The sequence below is a fragment of the Capricornis sumatraensis genome, chromosome 11 (genome assembly GCF_032405125.1).
Source record: "Capricornis sumatraensis isolate serow.1 chromosome 11, serow.2, whole genome shotgun sequence".
NCBI lineage: Eukaryota > Metazoa > Chordata > Mammalia > Artiodactyla > Bovidae > Capricornis > Capricornis sumatraensis.
This window is the reverse complement of record NC_091079.1, coordinates 84,084,533-84,107,333: the sequence shown is the minus strand read 5'-3', so window position 1 is coordinate 84,107,333 and position 22,801 is coordinate 84,084,533. Positions and strand designations below refer to the sequence as shown.

Genomic DNA, 22,801 nt, shown 5'->3' with positions numbered 1-22,801 from the left:
TTGACTAGATGGACCTTAGTCGGCAAAGTAATGTCTCTGCTTTTGAATATGCTGTCTAGGTTGGTCATAACTTTTCTCCCAAGGAGTAAGTGTCTTTTAATTTCATGGCTGCAATCACCATCTGCAGTGATTTGGGAGCCAAAATTAAGTCTGACACTGTTTCCACTCTTTCCCCATCTATTTCCCATGAAGTGATGGGACCAGATGCCATGATCTTCGTTTTCTGAATGTTGAGCTTTAAGCCAACTTTTTCACTCTCCTTTTTCACTTTCATCAAGAGGCTTTTTAGCTCCTCTTCACTTTCTGCCATAAGGGTGGTGTCATCTGCATATCTGAGGTTATTGGTATTTCTCCCAGCAATCTTGATTCCAGCTTGTGTTTCTTCCAGTCCAGCGTTTCTCATGATGTACTCTGCATAGAAGTTAAATAAGCAGGGTGACATTATACAGCCTTGACATACTCGTTTTCCTATTTGGAACCAATCTTTTGTTCCGTGTCCAGTTCTAACTGTTGCTTCCTGACCTGCATACAGATTTCTCAAGAGGCAGGTTAGGTGGTCTGACATTCCCATTTCTTTCAGAATTTTCCACAGTTTATTGTGATCCACATAGTCAGAGGCTTTGGCATAGTCAATAAAGCAGAAATAGATGTTTTTCTGGAACTCTCTTGCTTTTCCATGATCCAGTGGATGTTGGCAATTTGATCTCTGGTTCCTCTGCCTTTTCTAAAACCAGCTTGAACATCAGGGAGTTCACGGTTCACGTATTTCTGAAGCCTGGCTTGGAGAATTTTGAGCATTACTTCACTAGCATGTGAGATGAGTGCAACTGTGCAGTAGTTTGAGCATTCTTTTGAATTGCCTTTCTTTGGAATTGGAGTGAAAACTGACCTTTTCCAGTCCTGTGGCCACTGGTGAGTTTTCCAAATTTGCTGGCATTTTGAGTGCAACACTTTCACAGCATCATCTTTCAGGATTTGAAACAGCTCAACTGGAATTCTGTCACCTGCACTAGCTTTGTTTGCAGTGATGCTTTCTAAGGCCCACTTGACTTCACGATCCAAAATGTCTAGCTCTAGATTAGTGATCACATCATCATGATTATCTGGGTCATGAAGATCTTTTTTGTACAGTTCTTCTGTGTATTCTTGCCACCTCTTCTTAATATTTTCTGCTTCTGTTAGGTCCATACCATTTCTATCCTTTATTGTGCCCATCTTTGCATGAAATGTTCCCTTGGTATCTCTAATTTTCTTGAAGAGATCTCTAGTCTTTCCCATTCTGTTCTTTTCCTCTATTTCTTTGCATTGATCGCTGAAGAAGGCTTTCTTATCTCTTCTTGCTATTCTTTGGAACTCTGCATTCAGATGCTTATATCTTTGCTTTTCTCCTTTGCTTTTCGCTTCTCTTCTTTTCACAGCTATTTGTAAGGCCTCCCCAGACAGCCATTTTGCTTTTTTGCATTTCTTTTCCATGGGGATTGTCTTGATCTCTGTCTCCTGTACAATGTCATGAACCTCATTCCATAGTTCATCAGGCACTCTGTTTATCAGATCTAGGCCCTTAAACCTATTTCTCATTATGATTACTGTATAATCATAATGTCAGGGTTACTACCTGTTTTTTCTACATACCAACTATATCAACAAATAAAAGATATGAAACTTGGCAGCATGTATTGGCTCAACAATGAAACCCTTAATTAGTTCTATTTTAATGATTTTGACTCCTCAGAAGGCCCTTCAGTTCAGTTCAGTCCAGTCGCTCAGTCGTGTCCGACTCTTTGCGACCCCATGAATCGCAGCACGCCAGGCCTCCCTGTCCATCACCATCTCCTGGAGTTCACTCAGACTCAGGTCCATCGAGTCCGTGATGCCATCCAGCCATCTCATACTCCGTTGTCCCTTTCTCCTCTGCCCCTAATCCCTCGCAGCATCAGAGTCTTTTCCATTGAGTCAACTCTTCGCATGAGGTGGCCAAAGTACTGAAGCGTCAGCTTTAGCATCAGTCCTTCCAAAGAAATCCCAGGGTTGATCTCCTTCAGAATGGACTGGTTGGATGTCCTTGCAGTCCAAGGGACTCTCAAGAGTCTTCTCCAACACCACAGTTCAAAAGCATCAATTCTTTGGCGCTAAGCCTCTTCACAGTCCAACTCTCACATCCATACATGACCGCAGGAAAAACCATAACCTTGACTAGACGAATCTTAGTCGGCAAAGTAATGTCTCCACTTTTGAATATGCTGTCTAGGTTGGTCATCACTTTTCTCCCAAGGAGTAAGTGTCCTTTAATTTCATGGCTGCAGTCACCGTCTGCAGTGATTTGGGAGCCCCCCAAAATAAAGTTTGACACTGCTTCCACTGTTTCCCCATCTATTTCCCATGAAGTGATGGGACCAGATGCCATGATCTTCGTTTTCTGAATGTTGAGCTTTAAGCCAGCTTTTTCACTCTCCTCCTTCACTTTTCATTTCTAGAATTTTTTAAGCTTCCTGTGCCTCTCAGGGTCGGGAGGCTGTAAACAATCACATGCGTAGCTGTAAGTGTCTGGATAAACCTGTCAGGCAGGCTAGAAAGCCATCAAAGTGGTTTTTGGATTGAAACACTCTTATTATGCCCATGAGACTGATTATCTAAAAGCTCTAAATTAACTTTTTCCAGAAAAAGGTGGTGGGCGGACAGCCTCCTGTTATTGTCAGAGGAATTGGTGAAAGGCATAATACAGTAAGGCAGACAGATTCTGGTTTTGGGATAGATGCTTGAGTAGGTCCAGGGAGGTTCCCTCGAGATCTGACTCGGCTTTGCCTGTTGGGTCTCTTCCTCATGACCTTTGCCATGGGCGGGATTCCTCATACTGGCTCCCGGCACTGAAACTTAAGCTCTGTACCCACGAAACTGATGCTTCTCTTTTCTGTCTCCCCCTGGCCACCACTGTTCTTCTGTGTCTAGGAATTTGACTACTTTAAGTACGTTTTGTAAGTGAAGTTAGACAATATTTGTCTTTTTGTGACTGGCTTATTTAACTTATCACGATGACCTTGAGGTTCATTATATGTTATAGGCTATAACAGAAGTTTCTTTTTAAAGACTAAGTCATATTTCATCGTATGTATATACCACATTTTCTTTATCCTTATCTTTCAGTGGACATCAGGTTTTAGTAACCTCTTGACTGTTGTGAATAATGCTGCAAAAAGCATGGTTGTACAAGTATGTTTTCAAGATCCTGCTTTCGGTTTCTTTTTAGTGTGTGCTCAGAACTGAGATTGCTGGCTTATATGGTAATTCTGTTTTTAATTGTTTGAATAATCTCCATACTGTGTTCTATAGTGCTTGCACTATTTTACCTTTTCAGCAACAGTGCACAAGGGTTATACATTCTTTATATACTTACCACACATTACTTTCTGTGGTGGTGGTTTTTTTTTTGTTTGTTTGTTTTTGTTCTTGTTTCATTTTTTTTTGATAGGGGCCCTGCTAACAGATGTGAGATGGTATGTCATTGTGGTTTTTAATTTAATTGATTTATGGCTGTGGTGGGTCTTCGTTGCTGAATGCTGCTTCCTCTAGTTGAGGCAAGAGTAGTGGCGGCTGCTCTAGCTGCAGTGTGTGGGCTCTTCATTGGGGTGGCTTTTCTTTTTGCAGCACACGAGCTCAGTAGTTGTGGTGCATGGGCTTAGTTTCACTGCAGCATGTGGAGTTTTCTTGAACCAGGGATGAAACTCCTGTCTCCTGCATTGGCAGGCAGATTTTTAACCATTGGACCACCAAGGAGATCTGCCATTGTGGGTTTTTAAAAAAATAATTTTATTTATTTGTTTTATTTTTGCCTTTGCTGGGTCTGTGTTGCTACGCAGGCTTTTGTCTAGTTGGGGCGAGTCGAGGCTACTCTTTAGTAGTGGTGCACGGCCTTCTCATTGCAGTGGCTTTTCTTGTTGCAGAGCACAAGGTTTAGGGCACATGGGCTTCAGTAGTTGTGGCTCGTGGGTTTAGTTGCTCCTTGGTCTGTGACATCTTTCCGGACCAGGAATCAAACCCGTGTCTCCTGCATTGGCAGGCAGATTCTTTACCCCTGAATCACCAGGGAAGCCCTGTCATTGTGGTTTTGATTTGTATTTCTCTGATTAATGATGGTGAGCATTTTTTCCTTTTTGTTGGCCTTTTGTCTGTGTTCTTTTGAAAATTTCTATTCAAGTCAATTCTCCATTTTTAAAATTTGGTTATTGTTTTGTTGTTGTGTTTTGTTGTTGTTGTAGTTCTTTATGTCGTCTAGATTTTAAACCCTTATCAGATCCTTTCTGTTTCTCCCATGTGATTGCTTTTCTGTTTTGCTGAGTGTTTTCTTTGCTTTCTGGAGGTTTTTAGGTTTGATATAGTCCTATTCATCTATTTTTGCTTTTGTGCCCTGTTACATTCATTTTTAAAATATCCCTTTTTTTCCTGTGAGGATATTTTGTAATAGCCTTTCTACAATGTGATTTATGAGAGATATTCAGTTCCTTTGTGCAGCCATAGATATTCTGTTTTAGGGATGCATTGTTTTCCTGAGTAGTTCCAAGTAAATAAAATATTTTTAAGTTGTACAGTATATTTCAATAATGAAAAAGAATGAAAAGAAAATCATTTCTTTTGGTTACCTTAGGATGACCCACTTGTTTTAACAGTCAACATTTTCTTTTGCCTTTTATAAGGCGTAAATGTTCCTATTTGTTTATCACAGCAACTCTGAGATGAGGAAATGGAAATGATCTTGCTTACAGTGAGTTGATTTAAGTGAACTTCAGTTGGATTACCAGCATGGGCCATGTGATTGAAAATTCCATGTTTTAATATAGAATATTGTCCCTTATGTTAATGTTCAATTAGTCATTCAGATAAGATTAGTAGTATTCCGGTGATAACAGGGTCTTGAGTTTGATTTAGGTGTCTTTTAACTTCTAATAAAATCCAATTTTGCCCATAGATTGCAAGTTTTGGTAGTCATTTCACAAACATATCATTGTTACACACCTCAGGGGTAGAGATGGAAATGTCATTGAAACATTATCCAGATAAATGTATAACCAATGGAAATGTACTCGTTGCTTGTAAAGGAAGTTAGATGTAGTGTAGTTTTATTAAGAGCAAGGGCTCTGGTGTAATAATTTCCAGTTTCAGCTCTCTAAGATGAGTTATTTTGAAAGTTATTTGACCTTTCTGTGCCTCAGATTTTGGAAATGTCATTGAAACATTATCCAAGTGAATGTATAACCAATGGAAGTGTACTCGTTGCTCGTAAAGGAAGTTAGAAACAGTGTAGTTTTGTTAAGAGCAAGGGCTCTGGCATAATACTTTCCAGTTTTGAATCATGTCTCTCTCTAAGATGAGTTATTTTTGAAAGTTATTTGACCTTTCTGTGCCTCAGATTTTTTTTTTAAATCTATAAAGTGGGTATAATAGTATTTACTTTTTGGGGTTCCTACAAAGATTAAAGGTTGCATGCACGTAAAGTACTTAAAACAGTGCCTGGTACACAGTAAGTGCTCATTAACATGGTATTCATTATAGACACTGATCAAAATATAATCTCTCCCATTGATCAATGCTTGGAGAAATTACTGCATCTTTAAAGTTAATGAAATATTGAGAACTGTTAAAATTGTGACATTGTTAGAATAGTAGAAATACCAATAGATTTTTAGTATTCTGCTCTTTAATAAGCTTGTTGAAGACATAAAAGAGGCTTTTACATTTGTAGTAATAAATAGTGTCTTTATATTGATGGCCTTTGAGGAAGACAGTGTCCTAAGCACTTTATGTAAATTAATTGATTTAATCCCCAAACACACTACTATTATCCAGTTTTATGGATAAAGAAACTGAGATGCAGAGATGTGGTACAAGTTGCCTCTTGTCATTGTGCTAGTAAGTAGCAGGTGTAGGATTAAATCCCCTTGTGCTGGTTCCAGATTTATTGGTCTTAACCATTTTGCTGTACTGTCTATGTATGTGTTCAGCTACATTACTGCTGTGTTGCTAAACCAAGGTGGATACTTCTTGGATGAAGGAACAGCTTAATATTTATTTTAACTTTCACAAATAGAGTTACAATAATGTGACTGAAATACAGTCTAAATGCAATTTATTATTACTTTTTTTGTTGTTGGTTTATGACATTTTATCTGAAGGTGAAATGATTTAGTATAAAGTGGTTGTGGTAACCTTTGTTTTCATTTCTAACCTTTTTAATCATGAAACAGTTATAAAACATTTAAAATTTATCATCATATAGTTTCTAGGTATGATCTTTAGGTAAAGTTCAGGACTATTTTTTTTTTCCAAAGTTGATCAGTGTTTATTTTGTCAGGTCATTCTCCTGTCTTTAATTCAGTTCCCCTGTTTCATCTTGCCTTAAAATCCTGTTCTGTTATCATTTCCATTTAGCAAAATAAGAAACAGAGACCTTGACAGGTTAAGTGCCTTATTAAATATAACTTGCACAATACGTTTTTGTAGCTCATCAGTAACTATAATTTAGCAAGTTATTTGATGCTGCTTTTTGATGAACAGTAATTCCCTGAATTTTGTTTTTGTTGTTGTTATATGATGAAATTTATTGCTGTTTATATTTTTTTAAATTGGAGGAGTATATGTATGTCAGTGCTACTCTCTCAATTCATACCACCCTAGAATATTTTTGTGTTGGAAATTTTGTTTCTCTTTTCAGAAAGTATTTTGGATATTAGAATGAAAAAAAATATTAAGCTCTTACTAAATTTTATTTAATGTTTTGTGTTTTAAGGAATTGAAATTACCATTCACTTTTTTAAGTGGACATATTCATGAACTGAGGATCCACGTACCATGGACAAAACTGGGTTCAGAACCAGTGGTAATTACCATCAATACAATGGAATGCATTTTGAAACTTAAAGATGGAATACAGGTAAGAAATTATTGAACCTAGTTGTTTATGTTAACCAATTCAAATACTTTATTTTTGGGGGCCTGTTCTGGGTCTTCATTGCTGTGAGTCAGCTTTCTCTAGTTATGGCGAGCTGCAGCTACTCTCTAGTTGTGGTGAACAGGCTTCTCATCGTGATGGACTTCTTTTGTTGTGGAGCCCAGGCCCTAGGGTGTGTGGCCTCCAGTAGTTGCAGCTCCTGGGCTCTAGAGCGCAGGCTCAGTAGTTGTGCGTGAGCTTAGTTGCTCAGCTGCCTATGGGATCTTACTGGATCAGAGGTCGAAACTGTGTCTCCTGCATTGGCAGGCAGATTCCTTACCACTGAGCCACCAGAGAAGCCCCGACCAATTTAATAGTTATTAGTAATTGTTATTTCTTTAACTTTTGGAACAGGCCAGCTTTTACATAAACAAATCTTAGGTTATACACCTAACTGTTTTGTTTTTTGCTTCACTGGGTCTCTGTTGCAGGCTCAATAGTTGTGCCATGTGGGCTTAGGTGTCCTGTGGCATGTGGATCTTAGTTCCCCTACCTTAAAATAATACTGATTTTAAGGAGTTTGTATGAAAAATTTTCTAATTTAGGAAGCAAACAGGTTTGGACAGCAGCATGTTTTGATGGATTTTTCCACTTTTATCCTGTATAAAAGTAGTGTCTTAGTCTTTCATTTTTATGATTTATTCCTTAGCCCATTATTTAATTTTCAATTTTAAGGAAGCCTTTCTAGAACCAAGTGAATTGATGAGTATTGTTAAATTTTAATATCTGCGAAATGAGTTAATGTAGGGAACAAGGTATAAAGAAGGTTGAGAAGTGCTTGCAAATGAGACTTTCAACCAGGGCTGAACATTTTTGCAAATGAGATGTTCAGCTAAGAATCCTCAGTTTGTTCCCGCGGGAAAAGAACATTTCTTGCACACAAGGGTGTTTCTCTGATTCCTCAAAAGGAACAGACCCAGGGACAAAACGGATTCTAAGTTGATAAAGAAGTTCCCCCAAACAAAGTCTTAGCTGCAGTAACTAAGTTAAGGTAAAGGTTATCTCGCCCTGCGCCTGCGCACTGTATAGTTGCTGAATTATAGTGCTTGCCAACTTGCCCTGTAGATTGTTGTGCAAGGCATATAAAATAAAGCAGCTGTAAAAAACAAGGAGAAAAAGTAAAAAGATTCAAACCACTCTGCAGTGTTGGTGTTTCATTCCGTTGCTAACAAGTTAAGGCTATTTATAAATTGGTAAGATCATTTCCTTCTTGAAGTAGATAACTTTGAGTGTCATATGAAATCACTGGGCTCAAACTTTTTTTCTTTCTGTGAATTCTCTTAATTCTGAACCTTAATTTTCCATTTCAACTTAACTAGTGTATATTCCTGGAAATGAGTGTATCCGTGCTGTACTCTCATTAAAATTTATTTTGTGAACTTTAAATATTTGAGATATTGATTTGGGAATCTGTAGATAGTTATGGGCAACAAAATTTTATTTTACATTTATATTTAGTAATACTTAAATGGTTCTTAATCATTATGTTCTTGAAATTTAATTTTTTTAAGAAGTCTGGACTTGGTTATACCACCCATGCAGTGTTCCATATTAAGTGGAAAAAAAAAAATCCAGACACTTAAGTATTTTTTCAGTGGGAAGGTGGAACTTTCAAGGCCAGATGTCCCATAAGAAACACATTTTAAAAGAGGCAAATTACAACTAATTATAGAGGTTTCAGTAAAAGATTTGTAACACATGACTCAGCGTAACCTAGAACTAATATTTGATATTGGACCATGCATATGGCTACTGCAGGAATGATCAGATTTCCTGCTTGTGTGGTATTTGAGACTTGAATTTTGTGGTGTGTACAGCAAAAGGTCAAGTGTCATGAGTGTAAACCACTCTCAAAACAAGTATTTTTTACAGATGTTTAAAATTTTGAGCTTGAAAGGATTTTTGAAAATTGCAGTTGACATTTGGACAAATTATTCAGCAGTGTGCACCCCTGGAGAGTTATGCTTCAGTTTATACTGGTGATTAGAATTAATTTTTTTTTTTAACTGCGCCATGAAGTATGCAGGATCTTAGTTGCCCAACCAGGAATTGAACCCCGGTCATCTGCAGTGGAAACACAAGAGTCTTAACCACTGGACCACCAGGGAAGTCCCTGTGTTAATTTTTTGGTGAAATTATTATAGAGGAAACATTTTAAAATAGTTTATTTTCCTACTTTAAGCTTTGATTAGTATAATAGGAAATTAAGTTAAAAAATCATATATGTACTAGTAAAATTGAATAAGCCCATATTTGACTTATATTATTTCTAATTATTACAAATGCATAATGAAGAAAAGACTTACTTTCTAAATAAAATTAACATGGGATTGTAGGTAAAATGAAGGGGCCTTTAAGAGTTACAGATATGAATCTGCTGAAAATACTATTAATGTATGAGAAAGTAATAAAATTTGAAAGAAATCTGAGGTTTATTTAGAAATCATTATAAAAATATTGCTAAATTTCTTGATAAAAAGGCATATGCAGTTTGTAAAGTTCAATTAAATTCTAACATTTGTTGATTTTATTTTAACATGTCAGCACACTGAAAAGCATTGCAAGATATGTAATTTCTGCAAACTACTTAGGAAAAAAGATTTATAATTGTGACTCCAATGATAATTATACTGCCTTAACATGTCTCTGATCATTTTTAATTATAGAGTTTTTTTTTATGTGAAGGTGACTAACTTGTGTGTTAGGTAAAGTCATCTTGATGTTCACTCTAAATTATTTTAATATATTGATATTCTAATTAGCATTGTATTCACGCTGAGAGACAGGTCCGTGTTAGTTATACTCACCTTTAGATCCTGCAGATTTCTACTGTTTTTATTTTTCTTTTTTGGACTCAAGACACAGAATTTGATTCATGACACATCATCACTAGTGATCCAGGTCTGATTTGTTTATTTATTTAGCTATTTTTGTCCACTCTAGTCTAGTCTAAAAAATACATGTGGAACCAGCATACAGCTCAAGGTTGAAAACCTTACCAGTAATTTACATTGAACTATAAGCTCCTCTTCTTTTGCATATTCTTGTTTATCTTCTATGGACCTCATCTGTAAAATAGGACAAGACTTTATACATAGTTCTTTTATTTGATTGTGTATGCTTTCTCTGTTCATTGTGTTTATAATTAAAAAAAACCTCCTTCAGTGTAAGGAGAGTAGTCAATTTTTATTTGTTTTTGTACAATATTTTTATTTTTCTTTTATTTTTAAATTTATTTATTTTAATTAGAGGCTAATTACAATATTGTATTGATTTTGCCATACATCAACATGAATCCACCACGTGTGTACATGTGTTCCCAATCCTGAACCCCCCTCTCACCTCCCTCCCCATACCATCCCTCTGGGTCATCCCAGTGCACCAGGCACAAGCATCCTATATCCTGCATCAAACCTGGACTGGTGATTTGTTTCTTATATTATTATCATGTTTGAATGCCATTCTCCCAAAACGTTCCCCCCCGCCCCCCCGCCACAGAGTCCAAAAGACTGTTTTATACATCTGTGTCTCTTTTGCTGTCTCACATACAGGGTTATCGTTACCATCTTTCTAATTCGATATATATGTGTTAGTATACTGTATTGGTGTTTTTCTTTCTGGCTTACTTCACTCTGTATAATCAGCTCCATTTTCATCCACCTCATTAGAACTGATTCAAATGTATTCTTTTTAATGGCTGAGTAATACTCCATTGTGTATTTATACCACAGCTTTCTTATCCATTCATCTGCTGATGGACATCTAGGTTGCTTCCATGTCCTAAAACTATGTTGAATAGTAGTGGTGAACCTGGGCACCCTTGTCTTGTTTCTGACTTTAGGGGAAATGCTTTCAATTTTTCACCATTGAGGATAATGTTTGCTGTGGGTTTGTCATATATAGCTTTTATTATGTTGAGGTATGTTCCTTCTATTCCTGCTTTCTGGAGAATTTTTATCATAAATGGATGTTGAATTTTGTCAAAGGCTTTCTCTGCATCTATTGAGATAATCATATGGCTTTTTCAATTTGTTAATGTGGTGTATTACATTGATTGATTTGTGGATCTTGAAGAATCCTTGCATCCCTGGGATAAAGCCCACTTGGTCATGGTGTATGATCTTTTTAATGTGTTGTTGGATTCTGATTGCTAGAATTTTTGTTAAGGATTTTTGCATCTATGTTCATCAGTGATATTGGCCTGTAGTTTTCTTATTTTGTGGCATCTTTGATAGGTTTAGGTATTAGGATGATGGTGGCCTCATAGAATGAGTTTGGAAGTTTCCCTTCCTCTGCAATTTTCTGGAAGAGTTTGAGTAGGATAGGTGTTAGCTCTTCTTGAAATTTTTAGTATAATTCAGCTGTGAAGCCGTCTGGACCTGGGCTTTTGTTTACTGGGAGATTTCTGATTACAGTTTCAATTTCCGTGCTTGTGATGGGTCTGTTAAGATTTTCTATTTCTTCCTGCTTCAGTTTTGGAAAGTTGTACTTTTCTAAGAATTTGTCCATTTCTTCCACGTTGTCCATTTTATTGGCATATAATTGCTGATAGTCTCTTATGATCCTTTGTATTTCTGTGTTGTCTGTTGTGATCTTTCCATTTTCATTTCTAATTTTGATTTGATTCTTCTCCCTTTGTTTCTTGATGAGTCTGGCTAATGGTTTGTCAGTTTTATTCTTTCAAAGAACCAGCTTTTGGCTTTGTTGATTTTTGCTATGGTCTCCTTTGTTTCTTTTGCATTTATTTCTGCCCTAATTTTTAAGCTTTCTTTCTTTCCTTCTACTAACCCTGGGGTTCTTCATTTCTTCCTTTTCTAGTTGCTTTAGGTGTAAAGTTAGGTTATTTATTTGGCTTTTTTCTTGTTTCTTGAGGTATGCTTTTATTGCTGTGAACTTTCCCCTTAGCACTGCTTTTACAGTGTCCCATAGGTTTCATTTTCACTCATTTCTATGCACATTTCGATTTTTTTTTATTTCTTCTGTGATTTGTTGGTTATTCAGCAGCGTGTTGTTCAGCCTCCATATGTTGGAATTTTTAATAGTTTTTCTCCTGTAATTGAGATCTAATCTTACTGCATTGTGGTCAGAAAAGTGGCTTGGAATGATTTCAGTTCTTTTGAATTTACCAAGGCTAGATTTATGGCCCAGGATGTGATCTATCCTGGAGAAGTTTCCGTGTGCACTTGAGAAAAAGGTGAAGTTCATTGTTTTGGGGTGAAAGGTCCTATAGATATCAATTAGGTCTAACTAGTCTATTGTATCATTTAAAGTTTGTGTTTCTTTGTTAATTTTCTGTTTAGTTGATCTATCCATAAGTGTGAGTGGGGTATTAAAGTCTCCCACTATTATGGTGTTATTGTTAATTTCCCCTTTCATACTTGTTAGCATTTGTCTTACATATTGCGGTGCTCCTATATTGGGTACATATATATTTATAATTGTTATGTCTTCTTCTTGGATTGATCCTTTGATCATTATGTAGTGTCCTTCTTTGTCTCTCTTCACAGCCTTTGTTTTAAAGTCTATTTTATCTGATATGAGTATTGCTACTCCTGCTTTCTTTTGATCTCTATTTGCATGGAATATCTTTTTCCAGCCCTTCACTTTCAGTCTGTATGTGTCCCCTGTTTTGAGGTGGGTCTCTTGTAGACAACATATATAGGGGTCTTGTTTTTGTATCCATTCAGCCAGTCTTTCTCTTTTGTTTGGGGCATTCAAACCGTTTACGTTTAAGGTAATTATTGATAAGTATGATCCCATTGCCATTTACTTTATTGTTTTGGGTTCGAGTTTATGAACCGTTTTTGTGTCTACTGTCTAGAGAATATCCTTTAGCATTTGTTGGAGAGCTGGTTTGGTGGTGCTGATTTCTCTCAGCTTTTGCTTGTCTGTAAAGCTTTTGATTTCTCCTTCATATTTGAATGAGATCCTTGCTGGGTACAGTAATCTGGGCTGTAGGTTATTTTCTTTCATCACTTTGTCCTGCCATTCCCTCTTGGCCTGAAGAGTTTCTATTGAAAGATCAGCTTTTATCCTTGTGGGAATCCCCTTGTGTGTTATTTGTTGTTTTTTCCTTGTTGCTTTTAATATTTGTTCTTTGTGTTTGATCTTTGTTAATTTGATTAATATGTGTCTTGGGGTGTTTCACCTTGGGTTTATCTTGTTTGGGACTCTCTGGGTTTCTTGGACTTGGATGATTATTTCCTTCCCCATTTTAGGGAAGTTTTCAACTATTATTTCCTCAAGTATTCTTTCATGGTCTTTCTTTTGTTTTCTTCTTCTGAGACTCCTATGATTCGAATGTTGGAATGTTTAATATTGTCCTGGAGGTCTCTGAGATTGTCCTCATTTCTTTTATTTCATTTTTCCTCTCTGATTCATTTATTTCTACCATTCTATCTTCTACTTCACTAATCCTATCTTCTGCCTCCGTTATTTTACTATTTGTTGCCTCCAGAGTGTATTTGATCTCATTTATTGCATTATTCATTGTATATTGACTTTTTTTTATTTCTTCTAGGTCCTTGTTAAACCTTTCTTGCATTTTCTCAATCCTTGTCTCCAGGCTATTTATCTGTGATTCCATTTTTTTTCAAGATTTTGGATCATTTTCACTATCATTATTCAGAATTCTTTATCAGGTGGATTCCCTATCTCTTCCTCTGTTGTTTGGTTTGGTGGGCACTTATTCTGTTCCTTTACTTGCTGGGTATTCCTCTGTGTCTTCATCTTGTTTATATTGCTGAGTTTGGGGTAGCCTTTCTGTATTCTGGCAGTTTGTGGAGTTCTCTTTATTATGAAGTTTCCTCGCTGTGGGTGGGGTTGTATCCATGGCTTGTCAAGGTTTCTTGGTTAGGGAAGCTTGTGTTGGTGTTCTGGTGGGTGGAGCTGGATTTCTTCTCTCTGGAGTGCAATGAAGTGTCTATGAGATGTCAATGGTTTTGGAGTAACTTTGGGCAGCCTGTATATTGAAGCTCAGCGCTGTGTTCCTGTGTTGCTGGAGAATTTGCATGGTATGTCTTGCTCTGGAACTTGTTGGTCTTTGGGTGGTGCTTGGTTTCAGTGTAGGTATGGAGGCGTTTGATGAGCTCCTATTGATTAATATTCCCTGGAGTCAGGAGTTCTCTGATGTTCTCAGGATTTGGACTTAAGCCTCCTGCTTCTGGTTTTCAGTCTTATTTTTACAGTAGTTTCAAGACGACTTCTTCTATGCAGCACTGTTGATAAAACAATCTCGGTTAAAGACGAAAAGTTTCTCCACAGTGAGGGACACATAGAGAGGTTCACAGAGTTACATGGAGAAGAGAAGAGGGTGGAGGGAGTTAGAGGTGACCCGAATGAGATGAGGTGGAATCAAAAGAGGAGAGAGCAAGCTAGCCAGTAATCACTTCCTTATGTGCGCTCCACAGTCTGGACTGCTCAGAGATGTTCATGGAGTTATACAAAGAAGAGAAGAGGGAGGAAGGAGACAGAGGTGGCCAGGAGGATAAAAGGGGGGAATGAAAAGGAGAGAGACAGATCCAGCCAGTAATCATTTCCCTAAGTGTTCTCCACCATCTGGAACACACAGAGATTCATAGAGTTGGATAGAGAAGAGAATGGGGAGGGAGGAGACAGAGGTGACCTGTTGGAGAAAAAGGAGAGTCCAAAGTGGGAGAGAGCAGTCAAGCCAGTAATCTCGCTCCCAAGTAAAAATGGGTACTGAAGATTGGGTTCTTAAAGGTACAAACTTGATAACAAATACCAAAAAGGAAAGATTAAAATTCTGGAGTAGAGGTTTGATTTTCAAAAATACAATATTAAGGAAAAGAAGAAAAAAAGTCACAAAAATTATTAAAAATATATATATATGAAGTTTGCTTTAAAAAATAATCTTTTTTTTTGAAAAGTAATAGTAGCTTATAAAAATGAAAATTAAAGAAGTAATAGAGGACTTAAAAATTAAAGTTAAAAGAAAAGAAAGGAATGATCGTAAAAATAGTAAAGATGTATCTAGGACTCTGTCTGGTGTTGTGGGCAGTGTGGGGTCAGTTCATTTTCGGATAGTTCCTTGGTCCGGCTCATATTTCTCAAGATCTATAGGCCCCTTCCTATGTAGTCGGTACTAACTACAGGGTTTTAATCTATTGCACCTGTCACTTCCAAGGTGGTTCCCTCTGTTTTTAGCTTCTTCTGTTTGCTGGTCTCTTCAATTGTCTGATTTCTGCCTTGACACAAGGAGGGTGGTGGTGGACACTTTTTTTTTAGGCTCACTTGTTCAGTCACGCTGTGGGGAGGGAGGGATGCTGCAAACAAATAACACTGGCATGTGCTCTCAGTGCCTTAGCCACACTGGGCCTACCCCCGCTCACGGTGCATGTGCTCTCCCTGCCCACACCGCTCAGGCTCTAGTTTGCTCCACTGGGAACCGTCTGAGGCCGGCCCTGGGCTGCATGCACCTCCCAGGTCGAAGTCTCTCAGGTTCAGGCACTCGGGTAGTCCTCAGAGGCGCAGACTCCGTTGGGCCTGCGTTTTGTGCCTTTCCCAGGTCCAAGCAGCTTGGGTCATGAGCTGTTTGGCGAGCGCGGTCACTGCGACTTACCGCCTCTCCCGTCCCTGCTGCTCGGTTTTCTGGGTGTACAACCGGCGCACCTTCTCAGGCAGATGATGATTGTCCAGAACTCCAAGAAGTCTTGGTTAGCAAGAAGCCTGCTTGCAGTTTGGTAGATAATGTCTCCCTGGGGCTGTGATTGCCCCCTTCCGGCTCTGGCTGCCTGTCACCGAGGTGGATGGTCTGCAGCCGGCTGGTTCTGTTCAGCCCTTTGTTCTGTGAGTGGGCCTGGTGGTGTCTTAGGGCTTTTCGCGTGGTAGCTATCCCACAGTCTGGTTTGCTAGCCCAAGTTAGTTCGCTCTGATTACTCTCAGGGCATTCAGGCCCAGTCCTTACTCTAAGCAATGCAGCCCGCGCCTCCCTGCCCAGCCCCCGCTTGCTAGTGGTGGGTGCAGGGGTCTGCGCTGCTTCTCCGCTGGGGGAGTTACCGCTGGGCTTGTAATCTGTGGGTTTTAATTATTTACTTAATGTTTCTTCCCTATTATGTTGCCTTCTGTGATTCCAAGGCTCGCCACAGACTCGGCAGTGAGAGTGTTTCCTGGTGTTCAGAAACCTCTCTTTTTAAGACTCCCTGGGACAGAGCTCCGTCCCTACCTCTTTTGTCTCTTTTATTGTCTTTTATATTTTTCCTACCGCCTTTCAAAGACAATGGGCTGCTTTTCTGGGTGCCTGACGTCCTCTGCCAGCATTCAGAAGTTGTTTTGTGGAATTTACTCAGCGTTTAAATGTTCTTTTGATGAATTTGTAGGGGAGAAAGTGGTCTCCCCGTCCTATTCCTCCGCCATCTTAGGACCGCCCTATTTTTAAAGTACATCTTTATTCTGCTCTTTGTGCCACCTAGAAAGTAAAATCTCAAAGTCTTTTGACCTGTTGCATGTAACCATTTGCAAGGTGTTTATATAAGTGATACTTGCTATTCCTAAAAAAAAAAAAAAAAAAAAAATCTTCTGAACCTAAATCAAAATTTTAAGATACCATTTAAAGCGAGATAAAGAACTAGGATTTTGGTTAATGTATCTGCTTTTAAATCCTGGTTAGTGCTTGGAGTTACAGAGCAATCTTGCCTGTTCTCTTTCCTTGAATGTCTGATGCAGTGGAAATCGGTTATTGGCTTAGATAGTTGCTAAGAGAATAGAGGAGTATCATATCCTGTCCTTGAAGCCTGTGCACTATTAGGCTAGAGGAAGTTTTGGTAAGGCTGTTAACAATATTTGTATGTCTTTTTTGTTTTTTAACACTGTAATTCTCTTATCTGAAGCTAGTTTAATCTGGTTGACTGCTGCCTTGGTTTGAATGTCCTCTCAAAATTCCTGTTTTGACATCCTAATCCCTAGAGATAGTGGTGTATTAAGAGGTAGGGCCTTTGAAAATCATGACAGTGGAGACCTCATTAATTCAGTTAGTGCTTTTTAAAAGAGAATTTAGAGAGATTGCTACCCCTTCTGCCTTATGAGGACACAGTGACAACCAGAGAAAGGGCCCTCACCAGACCATGTTGGCACTTTGACCTTAGACTTCCTAGCCTATGAGAAGTATGAGGAATAAATTTGTTGTTTTTTAGCTACCCAGTCAGTGGTGTTCTGTTACAGTAGGCTAAATGGACTGAAACAACTACCTTTTCAGAAATTAAGGAAAAACACAGAATTGCTGACTCAGGTTGTGGAATTTACGGTACTATTATGGATTCCCTCACTTGCGCTGCTATAGGATAGTGATGGTGGTGATGCTGATAGCAGATAGTGTAGTTTAGATTCTGTCTGTAGATTTCTTTCTATGAAAAATGAGGCAGAGTTCCCTATAAATGATGGGTAGCATCTTTACTTCCACTGGGGAATCCCTTTATGGTGGGTGTATAAATATTTACAAATGTTACATTTTCTTGTTGGATTGACCCCTTATCACTAGGTAATGCCCTTTTTTTCTAATTACTGCCTTTGTTTTAAAGTCTGTTTTGTCTGATGAAAGCATAACTATCCCTGCTTTCTTTTTGTTTCCGTTTACATGGAATAGCTTTTTCCACCCCTTCACTTTCAGTCTGTGTGTGTACATTTGAAGTGAATTTCTTGTAGGCAGCATATGTTAGGTCTTGTTTTTTTATCCTTTCAACACTATTTCTTGTGATTAGAGAATTTAGTCCATTTACGTTTGAATGCCATTTTGTTAGTTTTTTTCTGGCTGTTTTGTAGTTTTTCCTTTTTTATTCCTCTTCATTTGTGATTTGAAGACTTCCTTTATCTGCTATAGGTTTTTGCTTTGTGGTTGACTCATTGGAAAAGACTCTGATGCTGGGAGGGTTTGGGGGCAGGTGGAGAAGGGGATGACAGAGGTTGAGATGGCTGGATGGCATCACTGACTTGATGGATGTGAGTCTGAGTGAATTCCGGGAGTTGGTGATGGGCAGGGAGGCCTGGCGTGCTGCAGTTCATGGGGTCGCAAAGAGTCGGACACGACTGAGCGACTGAACGACTGAACTGAACTGAACCATGAGTCTTGTATATAACAGCATATAACAACCTGTTTTAAGTTGATGTGTTTGAATATGTTCTAAAGCACTACCTTTTACCCACCCTCATGTTAATGTTTTTGATGTCACATTTTACATCTTTTTATCTTGTGTATACCTCAACTTATTATTGTAGTTACAGTTATCTTTTTACTACTTTAGTCTTTTGACCTTCGCACATTATAGCTTTATAGGTAATTAATCCACTACATTTACTCCATTTATACTATCGTATATTTATACTGTACTGTATTTACCTTTACCAGTGAGATTTATACTTTCATATGTATTTTTAATTTAATTATTTTTATTTGGACTATAACTTGCATTATTAGTTTCAGGTGAATAACATAGTGATTCACTATTTTTGTGCATTACAAAAAGATCACAGGATGAGTCTCAACTATCTGTCACCATACAGAGTTGTTGCAATATTGCTGGTTATATTCCCTATGCTGTTCATTATATCCCCTTGATTTATTTATTTTATAACTAGAAATCTATACTTCTTAGTCTATCTCACCTTCTTTCTTTCCCCCAAACCCCTCCCCTCTGGCAATCATTTGTTTGTTCTTTGTATTTATGCATCTGTTTCAGTTTTATTATATTTGTTAATTTGTTGTGTTTTTGGATTCCACATGTAAGTGAAATCGTATGGTGTTTATCTTTCTCTGATTTATTTCACTTAGCATAATGCCTTCTAGGTCTGTCCGTGTTGCATTTGGCAAGATTTCATTTTTTTAATGGCTGAATAATATTTCATTGTGTGTGTATATATGTATGTATATACTACATTTTCTATATCTGTTCGTTTTTTTGATGGACACTTCAGTTTCTTCCATATCTTGGCTATTGGAAATAATGTTGCAGTGAACACAGGGGTGCATATATTGTTTCAAATTAGTGTTTTGTTTTCTTTGGAAAACTATTCTTCTTTGGAAGAGTGGACTTGCTGGATCATATGGTTAATTTTTTGAGGAACCCCCTTTTTGTTTTCTGTGATGGTTGTATCAGCTAACATTCACAACAGTCCATGTAGGTTCTCTTTTCTCCATATCCTCACTGACTCTTGTTACTTGTTGTCTTTTTGACCTTAACCATTCTGACAGGTGTGAGGTGATATCTCATTGTGGATTTGCTAATTTTATTCCCCTGATAATTAGTGATGTGGAGCATTTGTTCGTGTCTGTTGGCAATCTTTATATCTTCTTTGAAAAATTTTCCAGGTCCTCTGCCTATTTTTTTTAAATTGGGTTGTTTGTTGTTTTTGATGCTGCTGCTGCTGCTGCTGCTAAGTTGCTTCAGTTGTGTCTGACTCTGTGCGACCCCAGAGATGGCAGCCCACCAGGCTCTCCCGTCCCTGGGATTCTCCAGGCAAGAAGAATTTGTCTTCTTTGTCTGTGTCAGATATGTGATTTGCAAATAGTGTCTCTCGGTAATTTGTCTCTTCATGCTCTTATCAAGGTCTTTTGCAGAGTGAAAAGTTTTGGTTTTGATTAGGTCCAATTTATTAATTTTTCCTTTTATGCACTTTGGTTTCAATGTCAGATCTAAGAATTCTTTCCCTAGCCCAATATCTTAAAGTTCTTATGTGGTTTTCCTAGGAATTTTGTAGTTGTACTTTTAAATCTGTGATCCATTTTGAGTTAATTTTAATATAAAGTATGAAGTTTAGTTTGACATTCATCTTTTTGCCTGTGGATATTCACTGGTTTCAGTACCATGTGTGAAAACATTGCACCTCCTCCATTGAATTGTTTTTACCATTTTTGTCAAAAATCAGTTGGGTGTATTTGAGTCTATTTCTAGGTTTCCTACACTGTCCATATAATTAATATATCTATTCCTATGTCAGTAACATACTCTCTTGATTACTGTAGGGTTAGCATTAGTAAGAGTGAGTCCTCCTACTTTTGTTGTTCAGTTGCTAAGTTGTGTCTGACTCTTTGCGACCCTCTGGACTGAAGCATGCCAGGCTTCCCTGTCCTTCACTATCTCCCAGAGTTTGCTCAGATTCATGTCCATTGAGTCACTGATGCTATCTAACCTCTGCTGTCCCATTCTCCTTTTGCCTGCAATCTTTCCCAGGATCAGGGTCTTTTCCAGTGAGTTGGCTCTTCTCATCAGATGGCCAAAGTACTGAGGCTTCGGCTTTGGTGTCAGTCCTTCCAATGAATACTTAGGGTTCATTTCCTTTAGGATTGACTGGTTTGATCTTGCAGTCCAGTGGACTCTCAAGAGTCTTCTCCAGCACCAACAGTTCAAAAGCATCAGTTCTTTGGTGGTTAGCCTTCTTTATGGTCCACCTCTCACATCGGTACATGACTTCTGAAATACCATAAATTTGAGTAGATGGACCTTTGTTGGCAAACTGATGTCTCTGCTTTTTAATATGCTGTCTAGATTTGTCATAACTTTCCTTCCAAGCAGCAAGTGTCTTTTAATTTCGTGGCTGCAGTCATCATCCACAGTGATTTTGGAGCCCAAGAACATAAAATCTGTCACTGTTTCCACTTTCCCCCCATCTGTTTGCCATGAAGTGATGGGACCAGATGCCATGACCTTTGTTTTTGAATGTTGAGTTTTAAGCCAGTTTCTCACTCTCTTTCACCCTCAAGAGGCTTTTTAGTTCCTCTTCACTTTCTGCTATTAAAGTGGTATCATCTGCATATGTGAGGTTGTTGATATGTCTCCCAGCAATCTTGATTCCAGCTTGTGATTCATCTAGCTTGGCATTTCACATGATATACTCTGCATATATTCTTTTTCAAAATTGTTTCTATTAGAAAGAGTCTTTTCTGTCCAGATTTTAGAATAGCCTTGTAAGTTTGGCAGAAATTGCCTTAAATGTGCAGAACAGTTTGGGGAGAGTTGACATCTTTGCCATGTTGTCTTCTAATCCATGAACACAGTATGTTTCTTCAGTTACTTAGATTTTCTTTGATTTCTTTCATCAGCATTGTTTTTCCAGCCTGTGGATCCTGTATATGTTTTCCTAGATTTATAGCTAAATATTTTATTTTCTTTGGAGTATTTATAAATCTTATTGTGGTTTTCATTTTCATTTCCAGTTATTTGTTGTTATGCAGTTGATTTTTCTGTATTGATCTTGTGTTCTGCAACTTTGCTTCCTTTGTTAATTACAGGAGGGTTTTTTGTAGATTACTTGTAATTGTTTTCCAGACAATCATGTCAACTATTAATACAAATAGTTTTGTTTGTTTCCAATCTAGATGTTCTTCCATTCCTTTTAAACTTATGACTTAATATTTATACCTCTTCACTGAATCTGCCTCCATGATGCCATTGTAAACATTTTGGCAGAGGTCATTAATAACATCATTGTTGCAAAATCTTTACTTTTTGGTCTCTTTTTGGAAACTTCACTTTTGTGGCTCTCTTCCTATCTCTCTCTACCCTTTCTCTGGCTCTTCTTGGGGCTTCATTTCTGCTACCCATCCCAGAGTTTTAATTGGAGTTTCTTAGGCTTTCATTATTTTAGTCCTTGCCTCTCCTTGGATCATTTTATTCCCTAGTAGATTTAATTATTATATGCTGTTTATTCATAAAATGCTATTTTAGGGTCCGGTCTCTTCCCCCTCGACCCCTGAGCTCTGAGACCAAGAGCAAAATGGACCTTGACTTATATCTCCGTAGAATGTTTCAAACTGAATTTTATTTTAAACCTCAAATCCCTTCTTCCTTATATGTTTCCTATTTCAGTGAAAAATTCCACTTTTTACCTTTAATCCAGACTAGCACCCCTGAAGTCATGCTGAACTTTCTACATCCCTTATATCCAGTTATTTGTCCTACTCTGGACTCTACTGTTAAGTTATCTCTTTTGCATATATCTATTTTAGTCCTCATTGATACTTCTCTCTGCGTATGATGTTTTCAAAATGTAAACTGAACTGTATAACTACTGGGCTTAAAATTTCTTAATGGCTACCCTCCTTTTGTTTTCACAGTTCTCAATCTTTTCAGTCTTCCAGCCTCTGGGGTCACTTTGTTTTCTCTCAAGTTTCAGCTTCCCTGAGTTATTTGTAGTTCCTCTGCTGCTGCTAAGTTGCTTCAGTCGTGTCCGACTCCGTGCAACCCCATAGACAGCAGCCCACCAGGCTCCTCTGTCCTTGGGATTCGCCAGGCAAGAACACTGGAGTGGTTTGCCATTTCCTTCTCTACATTCATAATATCTTGATTACCATAGCATCTGTATAAATATGGTAAGCAGTTCATTCATGGACATGAGTAATAGGTGAGAATGATTTTTCTGAACACTATTTTCATTATCTTACCGATAAAGTCTTGATGCTCAATTTTCATTAATATATTGGTTAACTGGAATATCCTTTACTTCAAACTTAGTGTAAGCAATATTTTATTTATATTTTAAATTAATGTTTTAATTGGAGGATCATTGTTTTACAATGTTCTGTTGGTTTCTGCCATACATCAACATGAATTAGCTATAGGTGTACACACATCCCCCCTACCTCCTGAACCTCCCTCCCTCCTACCCCACCTCAGGCAGTATTTTAAAATGTCTTTTGTCCTTATGAAAATACATACAACAATTCAATTTTGATATTTATATAGTTATCCACTGGTGGATGAATTGCACAAAATTTTATGTCTTATCTCTGGCTTTCTCATATTCTCTGGAGAACTTTGAATAAGCTTAATATTTGTATAAACAAATTTGTTGGTAGAGACACATCTACAAAAA

General features: G+C 37.8%; 1 protein-coding gene across 2 annotated transcripts in view; it reads left to right on the top strand.

Moving 5' to 3' along the window:
- Positions 1–22,801, top strand: part of VPS13B (vacuolar protein sorting 13 homolog B) — a 779,806-nt gene that overhangs the window by 5,769 nt on the left and 751,236 nt on the right. For both annotated transcript variants that reach the window (XM_068984062.1, XM_068984063.1), the window contains exon 2: positions 6,779–6,922. In XM_068984062.1, coding sequence (XP_068840163.1) covers positions 6,779–6,922 — 144 coding nt within the window. The remainder of the gene's footprint in view (positions 1–6,778; positions 6,923–22,801) is intronic.